Raw genomic sequence first — 14,717 nt, forward strand, 5'->3', positions numbered from 1 at the left:
CATTGGTGCAGCCTGGTATCTGATCCCAGGGCACAAAGGACCGTGGCTGCATGACCGCCCCAGAGCCTGCTGGCTGACTGACACAGTGGCGCATGGATCGCAGCCCCACAGCGGATGCGTGTTCTGCTGACACAGTTGGAGGTGAGATGCTACAGTTACAGCCTTGTGTGCAGGGGAGAGATGGGATTGGGAGTGGGGCGGAAACAGGTAAATTGTAGCCCTAGAACAAAGGGAATTGGTGGGATGGGAGAAGCTTGAGACTTTGTCTAGGATCAACCTTCAGCTTGGAGATAGGCCTGGCTAGAGCCCCTGCTCAGATCATGGGCGCACTCTTTACCCTCCCTCTCTCCCCTGGTTCTAGCACTCTGGATAGCGCCACATGTGAGCTAAAATAAGCCCGTGCTAGCCTGGTGGAAGGATGGTGTTGTGGTTAAGGCACAAGTCCAGATGTCAGGACTCCTGAGTTCTGTTCCCAGCTCTGTCCCTGACTCAAATTGTGACTCAGGGCAGGGCCCTGCCTCTCCCAGTCCCTCGCTTTCCAGTCCAGGGGAGCCGTGAGGCTCAGTTTGTTAATGGACTGAGGATTTGAGAAGCTCAGGCAGAAGGTGTTACAGGGAACCAGTGTGTCATGGCCTTCCCTGGATTCTGCCAGGCTCCCTGCTTCTGTTAAATTCTGGGCCCCAAGCATCTTCCCCCTCCTTGTTCGTGCTGCTACCTGGCTGATGCCTGCTTCACTTGACACACAACCCTTGTCCGGCTTAGCCACACACCTGAGCAGAACACGAGATCCATGCCTTGTCCATCATCCAGCTCCAAGGAGACTCAGCGGGTCGCTGTGCGTGCTGACCAGGCCAGTGAGTGTGCCGGAGAGTAGAGCAGTCCAGTGCGTGGCAGTCTTTCTCTCGTGTTTCCTAGGCCCAAACTTTAGGTGCCAATGATTTCACACTGGATCCAGCAGTGGAGGCCCAAGCAGGTGTTCTAGCGGTTTGTGCTGCTGCAGGCAGGGTGCTGTGCCGCTGGGTGTGGGGACTCATTGGTCGCTCCATGGCCAGCGGGGGTGTTGGTGGTTTGAACTCTGCAATTCACTAAAGACGGTGAGGCACACAGATACTGCGGGAGTGGGGGCCAGAGAGAGAAGGGCCAAATTGGACACGGTGCCCATCACCACCGCGTAAAGGCAGCTGCTTATTGAGAACTCCAGTGGAGTAATACAGGAATGCTCATTTCTGTGTAGTCAGTCAGCAAGGAGAGGCTGTCCTACTACCTGCGATGGAGCTGCTAGCAGCTGGCACCCAGGCAGGTTCAGTGAGAACCATCCCTGCTCACCAGCTGTGCAAGGGATCCCTCAGCTTGTCCCCCCCAGGAGTCTATAGTTCCCCCCCCCTCCCCACTGCTGTCTTTGGAGTGCCCCGGTTCCGTTCCACCAGCCTGAGCTGATTTCCTGCAGCGCTGGAAACGAGATGCTCACGCGGCTGCAGTCCAACAGGCAGGGTCTTGCGGTGCTGCAGTCGGCCATGGGACTGCGGTGAAACGTAACAGCTTAAGCCTGGACCCTGGGCTGAGGAGGAGTTAGACATTGAAGTGAAGCGTGGCTGCTCAGCTGCTGAGCATGGGTGCTGATGGGCACCCTCACCCAGCCAAGCCTTACGCCTCATTTGCCCCTTGCCTAAGCAGGCAAGGGCTGCAGTGGGATTTCTGGGCTCGTGGGCTGCCCCCACCGTATGACCAAGGGCGTGTGCCGGGGGCAGAATATTTCCTTCTCTTCTGTGTCCAGGAGCCACCATCCTCTGCTGGAGGCTGTTCGGCAGGTACATAGCACTTTCCACCTTCACTGAGCAGTAGGCCTCTTCCCATCACGTCATGTCCATTCCCCTGCCCGTACGGGGAGTGCTCCCCCATGGGCTAGGCTAGGGGTTTCTCCAGTTTTAATTAAAAGCAAAGGAACTCCCAGCCCTTGCCTTAGGAGACCTTTCTCTGTTTGCTTCCATTACTCCTCACTATGACCCTCCTTCTGGTGTGTTACCGTTGCTTAGCCGCACTGTGGAGTTAGCTCTTTTAATCTCTCCTCATGAATCAGTCCCTCCAGCCCCCTGATCGCTTTCCTTGTTCTCTGATTTGTCAATGCCGTTCAAAGCCCTTTGCAAAGAGTTACTCTTGCAAGCCCTTTGGTAGCTGGTCAGTATCATTATCCCCATTTTTCAGATGGGGAAACTGAGGCTCGGAGAGAGGAAGGGACTTGGCCAAAGCCAAAGGGAATTGGCATCAGAGCCTGGGTTGGAACACAGGAGTTCCTGCCTCCCTGCTCTGTGCTCACAGCGTTAGACGAAGCTGCCTCTCGCAATGCCCCCTCCCCTGCACCCAACTTGAGCAACAATCCCAGCCTGGTGATCAAGAGTCCTGAGTCACGGTCTCTGGCACAGAGACTGGCTAGCCCCAGTGATTTTCAAAGAGTCTCTTGTCCTTGTGAGGTTTGTGTCACTGGGCTCTGCTGAGGTGTAGTTCTTGTGCTCCTGCCCCCACTCTGCTCTGAGCAGGACGTGTTGGTGGGGATGGAGTGCAAATAGCCCCAGGAAAGTAAAAATAGCCTCCCAAGCATAGACCGCTCCCCTTGCTGTACTGAGAGCTCCATCAGCTGACTTCAGGGACACAAATCCATGTCCACTGCTCTCCACAGAGCCAGCCCAGCTCTGAGAGGGAGACCGGAGTCTATCCCAGCTCATGCGCCACCAGCAGAATTGCTAGCTACAGAAATCAACTGTGCATTGGACCGTCCATCCCTGAGGAACGCCAATGGGATTGGTCACATGGAGCAAATGGAGTTTGGAGACAATGGGGTTATGCAGGTGTAGCTCAGAGCAGCCTTACCACGGATGATGCATGAGCCAAAACGAACCCAGCTTGCTCTCAGGCCCTACAGGCTGTGTGCGGCCATAGCGCAAGAGTTGATAAACCCCCCAGTGCAACGTGGACACTTTTAACCTGTGTAATAAGGTCAGGCCCAGACATGTGGCAGCAGGGGTGGGCTGCCATATTCCCCTGGATGCACGAAGGCTAGGGTTGGCGTGGGCTCGGTAGATCTATGCTCCTGGGCACATTGTGGGCGGGGTATTTAAAGGCCTCGTGGCACACACAGGACTGGATCTCTCATGGTGAATCTCCACGCTATTAAGTGTGCCGTGCATAGTGCTAACACTAGATATTGGTGAGTGCACAGTACCACAGGAGTCAGAGTCGGCCACCAGACCTTCATGTGTGGGTCTCTGAGGCTGTTCTCCACTTTAAAATTGTAACTTTTATATACATCAAAATACACGCATGCACACACGCACACACGCGCACGCACACGCACACACACACACTCTCACTCTTCCTAGGCTGACCTGTAATAGGCAAATGAAGCTCATTTCATTAAGTTGCCTTGGTCAATGCTGGATTGTGGCACTGCCTGTCCCACTTACGAAAGCCAGTGTCTAACATCAACCTCTGTTTTCCTTCTGATCCCAGGAGGAAAAGGCTGGTCCCAGGACCAACATCTTATTATTGTTTTATTACGGTTCCTTTATTTTTTCCCCATGTCATTTTATGTTAACAGGAGCCATGTTTTCAAATCCGCCGGCGTTAGATCTCTCTGATGCAATGTTAAACCAAGGTCCTGTCCCTTTCTGGTCGTTGAACAGCCCATGGAACTTTTCTGCACGGGCGGGGGGCTCAACCCTGGTGTCCCGACCAAATCCCAGATTGGGTGGTTACGTTCTTCCAGCCTCAGTTCCCCTGCAGTTTCAACAGGAGGAGTTCATCTTTTCTTAAACTTTTGAAAACTTATTGTGTGGCGGTGTCAGTGAGGAGTGGCTGCTGCTTTCCACCCCAGAGAGCGCTGCAGTTCAGCAATTCCTTCCTGTTCTGAAGGAACCTGAGAGACTTGATATCAAGCGCTCCAGAAATATAAGATTGTAAGAAGCAGCATTTGTGCACTGAGTTCAGGAGCAGGTTAGGGTTTTAGTGGCAGATGGTGTCAGAGACGTGAGTAGGGTTACCATCCGTCCGTATTTCCCCGGACACGTCCGGCTTTTGCGTCTCTAAATAGCCGTCCGGGAGGAATCGGTAATAAGGTTAAAATGTCCGAGGGGGTTTTCTCCCTCGCCTCCCTCCCTCCCTTCCATGCAGAGTGCGGCTGCTGATTGGGTGGCTGGGCCGATTGAGCCGCTCCCATTGGCCTCCAGCAGCCAGAGCCCTCCCCTGCTCCCCCGCCCCTGTCTGCAGCCCTGTGTAACTCACAAACCGACCCACCGGGCAGCGTGTTTTGCCTACACGTGGAGCCAGAATGGTAAGGGGAGTCCGGGGGGGCAGTCAGGGAGCGGGGGAGTGTTGGATGGGTCCCCGGCCTCCACCTGCCACCCCCCCTCCGCGCGTCCCCCCCCGCCGTGGGGTCCCCCCTCCCTGCCTACCTCTCCCTTGCCTGCTTGTACTGCCAGAGCCGGCAGCAACTGCTGTCTGCTGCCCCCGGGTCCTAGCGTCCCCCATCCACTAATGGGAAGACAGGCTGCCCTTACCCTGCCCTTCCACCCTAGCCCCGAGCCTCTCCAACGCCTCAAACCCCTCATCCCCAGCCCCAGCCCTCATCTCCCCGCACCCTAATTCTCTGCCCCAGCTCTGAGCCCCCTGCTGCATCATGAACCCCTCATCCCCAGCCCCAGCCCTCATCCCCCCGCACCCTAATCCTCTGTCCCAGCCCTGAGCCCCCTGCTGCATCATGAACCCCTCAGCCCCAGCCAGAGCCCTCATCCCACCACACCCTAATCCTCTGCCCCAGCCCTGAACCCCCTCCTGCATCATGAACCCCTCATCCTCAGACCCACAGCCCTCACCCCTGCATCCCCTCCTATCCCCAAACTCCCTCCCAACCCCCCTCCCCCTTTCCACACACCCCCGCCTGCCTTCAAACTCCCTCCCAAAGCCTGCACCCCCTCCCTTTGCACTGCCTCCCACCCCCAAACTCCATCCCAGAGCCTGCACCCCTCACACCCTCCTGCACACCCACCCCCTGCCCCAGCCCAGAGCCTGCACCCAGCACCCAAACTCTATCCCAGAGCCTGCACCCTGTACCCCTCCTGCACCCTAATCCCCAGCCCAGGACCTGCACCCCAGACCTCCTCCCCCCACCCAACCCCCCTCCCAGAGCCTTAGGCAGGTGGGGGGGGGGGGGGTTTTCTGGGCACCACCAAAATTTCTACAACCCTGCCACCCATGCGAGTGGATAAGGGTCGGGGCAGTCAGGGGACAAGAAGCAGGGGCAGTTGAGGTTCTGAGGGGGGCAGTCAGGGGGTGGGAAGTGGGAGGGAGTGGATGGGGGAGGGGCTAGGGCAGGGCTTCCCCCCCCCCCAGTGTCTTCTTTTTTGATTGTGGAAATATGGTAACCCTAGAGGTGAAGGGACTTGCCCAAAATCACACTGTGATCCAGTGGCAGGGCTGGGAATAGGTCCCGGAGCTGCTGGGTTCCAGCTCTGCGTCTGGACCAAGTGCAGCAGCTGTTTAACCACACACCCAACAAATGCAGCATGACAGTTTGAGGCAGGGAGTGAGACGGCAGGGGGAACTGAGGCCAGCAGAACATAACTACCTGAGCAAGACAGACGGACCGAAATGTTCGAACTCGAGGGTCTGAAGTTAGACACTACACAGAAGTTGGTCCTAGGCCTGGATTCTGCTCACAGCCTGGCACAGTGGAGGGAGAGCAGAACCTGGCTGGCGTGGCTTCATGTGACTCTGCTGGACATTACCGAAAACTGACAAGACAGTTCGCTGATGTGTCCATCTGCCCTCCCCGTTCCAAAGGGACCCAAACCAAGGGCAGGCTCTTCCGAGAATGCCTCCCTGTGTTGCTGGCTTTGAAAACAGGGCTCTCTGCGCGTTGAGCCATTTTCTTTTTTGTGTTCCATTCTGTTGTCCTCATCGGTTTGTTTGTTTCTCAGTGACTCAGCACATTAAAGAGCTCCTGGAAAGGAACAGTAAGAAGAAATCCAAATTGAGAAAGAAACCCAAGCCCTATATCGAAGAGCATGATGGTAGGGTCCATGTCACCGTTCATTTAGCGCCTTCCTGTCTTAGACATAGTAGCAAACCTGCTTTTTTTTCCAGCCTCTTACCCTCCCCTCCACCTCCACTTTGGTTCTGTCCATCCTCTTAACTGTTCATTTGGGCTGTGCCTGCGCTAGGGATGAGACGTGTTTGTGAGGCTCCCGGGGCCTGCCTCTACTGTGACTTGGACACTGGTGTGGATGGGGGCCAAATGAGGATCGAGGTGCCTTTGGAGAGCGTGACTGGCCGTGGAGCTGCTCTTTGCACTGGGTGTCGAGCCCAGTTTGGCTCTACTGTGGGGAGTCCTGTCTGACATCCAGCATCAACCCCTGTCCATCCCTAGTGCAGACAGGGCCCGTGCTTCGCTCAGTAGCATTTACAGCATTTGGGCAGGGTTGGCAGTGGTGGGAAATGCCCTGGTAACCAAAGGGGCCTGCAGAAGCAATGGTGGCTGCGATGGAGGCAGTGAATGGGAAGGGGATGAAACACCGTGAATCAGCAGCAGCATTAATGAGTCCCCAGTGTGGGCTGAGCTGGCTTTTCATCATCCGCCTGGGCGCTGAGTCACTGAGCAGGCTGAGCAGTGGTAAATTGCCTGCAGGTTTTTACAGCTATGATGTTGCTGGGATCTTTACCTTGCACCTGTTTGAATAGGTTTCGTTATTTATTGCAATGTACCAATTAGTAGAGGGGGGTGGGAGTGTAATTAACCAGAGCCAGTTAAAGAAATGACTTCGATTTCCTTGTTTGCTGATAGATTAACCTGATCTAGGGTTGGTCGGCTTTTATACTGCAAACCTGCATGGAGGGATGGGGGAAGGGAGGCACCAGGAAAGTGCTGCGCGCTCTCTGTGGCCTGACAAGACATGGAGAGGTTTTTTTAAAAGGGGGAACCTACCTGATGTTTTAATGCTGAGAAATGGGTGTTTAAAAGGTAAGTGTTTGGGACAGATAAATGATCTCTATCAAATATCCTCTGAGCCAGCGTGTGCAGCTGATGAAGCAGTAAAGGGGGGGCGGGAGCGTGAGGGAGAGAGAGAGCTAACTAGCTATTTCATTATAACATTCACTCCAGTGGAATCTAAAGACAGCTCCTGTCTGTCTTGCTTTAACGACAAGAGCAGGTCAGAGGGGGAGCATCACTACCAGCCACACTCCTTTCCAACCCAGAGAACTCGCCCTCTTGAGTTCTGATCTTCCCCTTCTGTGTAGGGCTAACTGCCACGCCCCGGCCCATCTCTCCAGCAGGCCGGCAGTAATGCCAGAGACAGGCTAGCTGCATGGGAGATACCGGTGCCTGCACCAACACAACATCCTGCATCTTGCCACAGGTGTTACAGACAGGGCAATCTTCACAGTGAGGGGCTGGGGTCATTCGGTGATGGGGCTTCTGAGTGGGTGTGGTTCATCTCATGGGCCTCTGAGCCTTTCCCAGCATGGCACGCTTTGACCCTTTGACAAAGTCCTGCCACAACCGGACCCATTGTCTGGGCTGCCTTAACCAGTTGTGAGCAAACGGTAACTCTTGTGCAGCAGCAGGACCTGTTCTTCACTACCCTGCACATGTATGGAGCCATTAGAAACCAATGGGGGACCTGCCGTGCTAGGAAAATGCTCTGTTGTGTAAAATTCCAGCACCCAGCCATTGGCCAAAGGTCAGCAGTCAGCCTGAAGGATGGCCCTTCAGCTCAGTGTTAACCCAGCTCAGTGCGTGCAAGGCGTTGGCAGTCACTGGGGTCTGAAAACCAAAGGCTAGTTTAAATTTCGTCACTGCTTCCCCAGCACCACTTTGAAAAGGAACCAAGTGAGTGCACTGAGCAGTGAGACCGATAAGCCATGAGCACACTGAATATCCAGAGTTCTTACACCTCTGCCCCAGAGCATTCCAAGGGGCGCTAAAAACGTGGCCGTGTGTGTGTGATATGCAATACTAAAATAGCTGCATTGTAGAACGTCTGACTTCCCATGCAGTGCCACCATTCTTAATCATAGTTATATTACCGTGGCACCCAGAGGTCTCACTCAGGATTGGGTCCCTTGTAGATGCTGTACAACACATATGAAGACGTGGCTTCGGGCTGACGTCTGGGGCAAAGAAACATGATGTGCTGAGGCTGTGGGCGGAAATGCATACAGTCCAACAGGTGTAGATGTTTGATTTTTTATCTTAGAAGAAGATGAAGTGCATGCTGGCTGTCCCCATCTGCCCCTCAAACTGGCTTTAACTGCCTGATTTCTTAAAGGCCTCATGGCAGAGGCAGGGCTTATGGGAGGGATCGAAGAAGGATAGTGTAGGTGCCTTAAGAATCAGGGAGATTGTACTGGGCATGGAGGATGGCGGGTTGTATCATGCTGTAATGTTCTGTGGGCATCCCCTCCGATTCCTGAGAGGGACTTTGGACCAGCCGTAGCGGTAGCTGTCTCCAGCCAATCCATCCCATGCTTTACAATGGGCCCTGTGTGGATCCCCATGCAATGCAGACATGGCCAACTCAAACTGATAGTCATGTCCTCACTATCTCGGCTCAGTGCTCTGATCTGAGGAGCTCCCAGTGACCAAGGATGTGACCTGAACACTAGAATACATATCATACTCTTTGCAGCATTTGATACTGGGATATTGGACTAGATGGACCACTGGCCTGATCTGGTGTGACAACTCCTATGTTACACACACACACACACGCACACATAGTGCAACACACACCATATGTTTGGTAGGAACAGATGTCTGGGTTGGGTTTTTTGCCAGGATGAGGTGCTTTATCCCAAAGTGCCCGCTCGTCCCCTCCCCATCTAGCCTATCTCTGTAACATGGCGGGAGACAAGGCAAAAAATAACTCAGCGCTATTCAGGCTGGTCAGGTCTGTCCTTCTGTATGGTTGGGTGCTCTCCTGCTGCCATGAGCTCCTTTCCCATGGTGACAGTGGACAGAAACTGGATTTTTAAAAAGATATTATCAACCTCCACACTTTTAACGCATCTCCCTTCTCTAGCGTCTTTCAGGGGGTCTTAGAATCACAGACCCACAGGGCTAGAAGGGACCACAAGGGTCATCTAGTCTAATCCGCTGCCAAGATGCAGGATTTGTTGTGTCGTCCCAAACAGATGGCTCTCCAGGCTCCTTTTGAAAACCTCCAGTGAAGGAGCTTCCATGACCTCCCTAGGCGTCTGTTCTGCTGTCCTACTGTTCTTACCGTCAGGAAGTTTTTCCTAATATTTCATCTAAATCTGCCATGCTGTAGTTTGAACCCAGGGCCTCTTGTCCTGCCCTCTGGGGCAAGAGAGAACAACTTTTCTCCATCGTTTTTATGGTGGCCTTTCAAGTATTTGTCCCTCCTTAATCTCCTCTCTTCCAAACTAAACATACCGAGTTCCTTCAGCCTTTGCTTATCTGGCTTGTGTTCCAGCCCTTTGATTGTCTTTGTCGCTCGCCTCTGGATCCTTTCCAGTTTCTCTACATCCTTTCTATACGGCGGTGACCAAAACTGGACACAGAACTCCAGCTAAAGACTAACCTAACTAATCTTGGAGCACTTCCCCTACATGAACCAACCCTCACAGTACCCACGTGAGATGGCAAAGCTCCATTGTACAGAAGGGGAAATTGGAGCACTGAGAGGTTAAGTGATGGCAAGCCTACAGCAGAGCGAGGAGTGGAACCCACACATCCTGAGCTTTTATCACTAGCCCATGCTGATCCCCTTAGGAGGCTGCAGGGGAATGAGTTATCGTGTAATAATTCATGCAATAGTGGAGCTCAGCCTTTAGCTTTGTGCCTGACACGTCACCTTCAGTTCACGTGAATTATTGCACAGTAACTTTTGTCCTGTCCATCCTGTGGCTCAAATAACTTAGCTGGAACTGACAATGGTGACATTTAAAAATGGGACATAACTCCCCAAACGAGATGGGCCTTTGTTCTGCAGGAGACATTTGTGTCTGGGAGATGCAGCCACCTGTTACCAGCATGCAAAGTGAAATTCACCCTGGTGAAGTGTACCAGCTCGGGGACCCCTAGATACACCACTTAAGTCCCACTTCAGCTCTGACTTAAGTCGTAACTAAACCTTGTGGGGCTTAAATACAGCCAGCCTGCTTGGATAAAGGAGGAGCACTGCATGCTGGGATCTAGCTCCACCAGCCACATTTCCACTGAGGACAGTCTCATGCTGTGCTGTAGAACTTCATGCACTGTGGGTGCACTCTTATCGCACCTCTCCACGTTCACATTTGTCTTGCTTGCTGATTGACACCTCGAAGGCACTCATCACCGTCGTAGCTAAGCACCTCACACACATTAATAAATTAGCCTTGTAACCCACCCCCCCGAGGTAGGGAAGTGTTAGTATCCCCAATTTACAGATACGTAAACTGAGGCACAGAGGAAGGAAGTAACTGATTCAAAGTCACCCAGTGAATCAGTTGCAAAGGACGGAATAGAATCCAGTTCATCTGACTCCTAGCTCTTTGTTATAAGGCTTTGTTTCAATGCAGCACTTCAATGTGTGCTTAAAGTTAAGCATGTGCTTAAGTGCTTTGCTGAATCAGGGAATTTTTAACCACAAGGGACCATCCAGAAGAGAGTATCTGCATCTTACACAGGTCTAGTCCTCTTGTCGAGGGTTTACAGAATAAGCAATACCTTAAACCTTGCCTGTTCTTGGAAGACATGGGCCATGTGAGTTGCCCCATGGACTTCAACAGAGCTGCTTGAGGGAGTAAAGTACCCAAGTGTTGGCAGGATCAGTACGGTCATGGGACCTTCTTCTGGGACAGTCTCAGTTTTTCCTGTGATGTCCTAGGTCAGCTGAAGTGTTCTGGTTTTTCATTTGATGAATCAAAACGTTTGAGGTTCTATATAACTACAAAATGTGTTACCAGATGTGGTGCTAGCCCAGGCAGGATCTACTGAACGATGAGTGGTGTTTGGAGCAAAGGGAAAAGTCGAATGAGCATAGACACTCTCCCCAAGCAGCTGTTTTGCTCGAAGTGAATGTTAAGGACACTTGTTAAGTGTGTCATTGTAAACTAAGTCGGACACAAGGCATTGAAAAAATCCTGCACTCCGAGAAGTGTGCCCGCCTTGCGGTAGAGTGAGAAGCTGGGGGCAGTGACACTAGCTCACTCTTTTTAAGTGAAATTTTGTCTTTTGTACAAGTATTGCACAAGCTTAAAAAACATTTAAAGACTGGGCCCCTGTCTGGTTTTTGGCCAAATACTCCTGGCAAAAAATAGGCTACATACCTCACTTTTCTCTTTCTCATATTTGATATTTCTGGGCTAAAATTCCATTCTGCATTCAGCACCTTTCTCCCCCGCAGTGCTGTAGTGGGAAGCACAAGTCCAACCTGTTCTTCCCGGCTATGTTTAGCTCTCAGATGGAAGACGGTTTGGCAAAAGGGCTGATCGTGTTTCCCCTGTGCCAGGTGCATTGATTACAGTTGAACTGGTTAAACGGCCAGACTCTTGCAGAACACTCAGGTTTCCATCTGAGCAGTTTAGGCCCCAGATAGAATCGAATCCCCTTTGTTCTGTTTGCTCCTGTAACGGTAGAGCTGCTTAGCACGTCCGTAGCACCGTATAGCATCGGAGCTCTTCACAGACACATGCTGGCCCGTTTTGTTTCTTTACGTTGTCTGGAAAAGCAGCCTGAAAGGGTTTCTCCTGTTTGGTCTTTATCTTTGAAATACCCTGTGTTTGCTGGAGGTCTGTCACTGGCCCGTTAAGTGGAGTCAGGCTCAGCCTTGCCTGTCAGTAGCAGTTGTCCCCCAGCAGATCCTGATCTGGTGGCTTAATTAGCACTGGTGAGTCTGGCTGCGGAAGGGCCAGAGAGGAGGCTCAGTCGGGAAGAGGCCCAGGAGAGAGGCGCTTAGAAGAGCCTGCTGAAGGGGGCGTACTAGAGCAGATTAGGGTCCAGACGTAGGGCCGGGGAGAAGCAGCCAGAGAGCCCAGGGAGGGGAGGCAGTGGGGAAATCTGCTGGGAAGAAGGGCCTCTCGGGGAAAAACCCTGCCAAAGGAGCAAAGAAGAGCTCTGCAGGGCCTGGGAGTGGGGGCAAAGAGCAGGGAACTTCAGCCTAGCCCAAGGGGGCAGAAGAAGAATTGATTCAGAGGCTTATTTGGGTTTGCAGTTGGACTTTTGATACCCTGGAAGGGGACTGAACTTAAAAGGCGACCTGGCCAGTGGGCTGGGCCTCGGAAGAAGTCTGACAGCCGTCACAGGGCCAAAGAAATGGTCATAAGGTGGCACCGGGGACAAGAACGCCTGCAACACCAGGCTGTGATGCCAGAGGGTGTTACAGTGATGAGTGGAGCAGTGTATAAGGGGTCCTTGGAGAACTGGAGAGAGTAGGTGTTTTTGCAGCCCTTAATTGTGCAGGAGGAGTGGCGGCAAACACCCAAACTAGGTTTAAGATGCTCTTATTCAGTTTATGCCTGGGGTTGTATGCTGGGATTGCCTGCAATAGCAGGGGACTGGATGTAATGACCCAGGGTGTCCTTTCCAGTCCGGTGTTCCTGTGACGTTCTTTTCTCATTTCGGGCATTCTGAGGTCTTTGCACTCACAGGACACGTTTGAGTCCCCGCTGTTGGTTGAACTCTGATCTTGTGCGTGGGGAAGCCCAGCTGTGCAAGCCACTCCCACAGCCTGAGGCCCCTTGGATAAACCCAGCCTCAGTAAATCTAAGGAGCCTTGTAAACATCCTCAGTGCTGGCACCCAGACCCTTCCCCTGAGTAGTAAACTCCCCTCTCTCCTCTGATGGGCCACTCCACTGCCCAAGAGGAGATGAGAGGGAGGCAGATGGTAAGATACAGTATTGCCCCCAATCCATGTCTGTTCTTCCCCTCTCCCAACAAGGTTGGCCGCAGCAGCTTCTGACAGGTCCGCGAAACATTTTCCCCCCATCCTTCCCCCCTCTCCCCCATCCAACCAATTGGAACCCCATCCTGAGATGGCTGGGGGGCTGTGGGACAGGATTGAGGAGCATCAGCAAAGCCGTGCTTGGAGGCAAGGACTAGAATAACAAGGGGACTGTAGGCCAGGAGTGAGGTGGTGATGTGGTTGGCACAATAGGAAAGAGAGGTAATTTTATCACGGGAGTTTTGGTATGACAAAGAGAAGAAGAAGAGAACATTGTGGCCGGTGGGAGAAATGCAGGAGATGTTTAAGGCATGGACCAAGGTTTAGCAGTCAGGATGGAGATGAAAGGACATACCTTGGAGATGAAATAGGGGAGGAAGAAACAGGAGGCACAGGTTGTGGGGGCAGACAGGAAAGAAGGGAAAATGAACCCAAAGTTGACATCCTGGGTGTCTGGTGAGGATGGTGGTGTCCTCAACAGGGATGTAGAGATGCAGAGAGAAGGTTGGTGGGAAGATCAGCTCAGTTTTAAACACACTGAGCTTTATGTGGTTTCAAGACATCCAGGAGGCTGTTTCTGAGAGTGAGTGCAACCGGATGGGTGAGGAAAGGTCAAGGCTGGAGAGTCATCAACATAGAGGGAATAGCTGGGCTCATGGGACTGAATTAGACCCCGCAGCAAGGGAGTTAGATGATAAGAGCAGGGGACCACGGATGGAGCCCTGGGGGACTGTGATGACATGGAATGGAGGAGTGCAAGGGAGAAGATACAGAAGGTTACTGGAGAGTATGCGTCTGTGAGAGTTTTCAGTGAAGAGCTGAAGAGTGGGGAGGGTTTGTGTGTGGTTGGAGGGGAGAGTTTGGTCATGTTGGGCCGGATCGGGGTGGGAATTCCAAGTACAAGGGAGCAATGTGTCAGGAGGGGGACACCAAACAGTAAGTGGCTGTGTGTTGTGAACAGGATGTAGAGTGCTCAGTCGGGAGTACAAGGGAAGGAGCCAAGGGCAGAGAGACAGGCAAGAGCTGGCTTGGGTAGGGCCGTGAAGGCAAGGACCAGCTGAGACCATTCCAGCTAGCTCAGTACTTCGTCCCCCTCTGCACTCTTGTAATTACCCCATGCTTTGCATTGCTGCTGTGTAGTGAGTGGGATCCAGCCTCGTCCCCTTTCTGTGGGAGACGTTAAACTCCTAGTTTGTAATTAGTTTCCTTGTGCTTAAAGCACAATCTGAATGTAGCATTTCAACGAGTCTCATTGTTCCGCCCTTGCTATATCACAGCGACAGCCTCTAAATTTAAGAATGTCTTGCGTCCCCAGCACATGCTGCTTTTAGAGTTGACATTATGGGTGCAGGAGTGCGTGGGAGTCCCGGCTTTGTGCAGATGTGGGTGGGTGGGGAGGAAGCTGATGCAGTTTATGTAACACAAGGGCTTTGACTTTGTATTTGGGCAAGGATCACAGTACATGCTGCAGAGCAGAGGGCTGGGAGTCAGGCCTCCTGGCTTCCATTTGCAGCTCTGTCCCAGCTTTGCTGGGCCACTTTGGGAGAGTTGCTTTTCTTCCCTGTGCCTCGGTTTCCACATCTGTAACATGGAGATGATGATCCTGACCCATCTCCGAGAGGGTTGTGAGGCTGAATTTGTAGTGTTTGTAAAGCGTTTTGAAATTCACAGGTGGAAGGGGCAGAACATATTTGTGTTATTGCTTTTGCTGGTGTAATACATTCCCATCCTGTCATGTGTGGTGTGCGGATGCCATGCTGATGGTGTGCAGAATGATGCAG

The 14,717-nt window shown here is 52.6% G+C and overlaps 1 protein-coding gene across 1 annotated transcript in view; it reads left to right on the forward strand.

Annotated features, from left to right (window-relative positions):
• Positions 1–14,717, forward strand: part of LOC112119635 (rho GTPase-activating protein 39) — a 127,388-nt gene that overhangs the window by 19,799 nt on the left and 92,872 nt on the right. The window contains exon 2 of the mRNA XM_029913406.1: positions 5,970–6,062. Within this exon, the coding sequence (XP_029769266.1) occupies positions 5,970–6,062 (93 nt within the window). The remainder of the gene's footprint in view (positions 1–5,969; positions 6,063–14,717) is intronic.

This window comes from Terrapene carolina, unplaced genomic scaffold (genome assembly GCF_002925995.2).
Source record: "Terrapene carolina triunguis isolate 2854851 unplaced genomic scaffold, T_m_triunguis-2.0 Scaffold58, whole genome shotgun sequence".
NCBI classification, from domain to species: domain Eukaryota; kingdom Metazoa; phylum Chordata; order Testudines; family Emydidae; genus Terrapene; species Terrapene triunguis.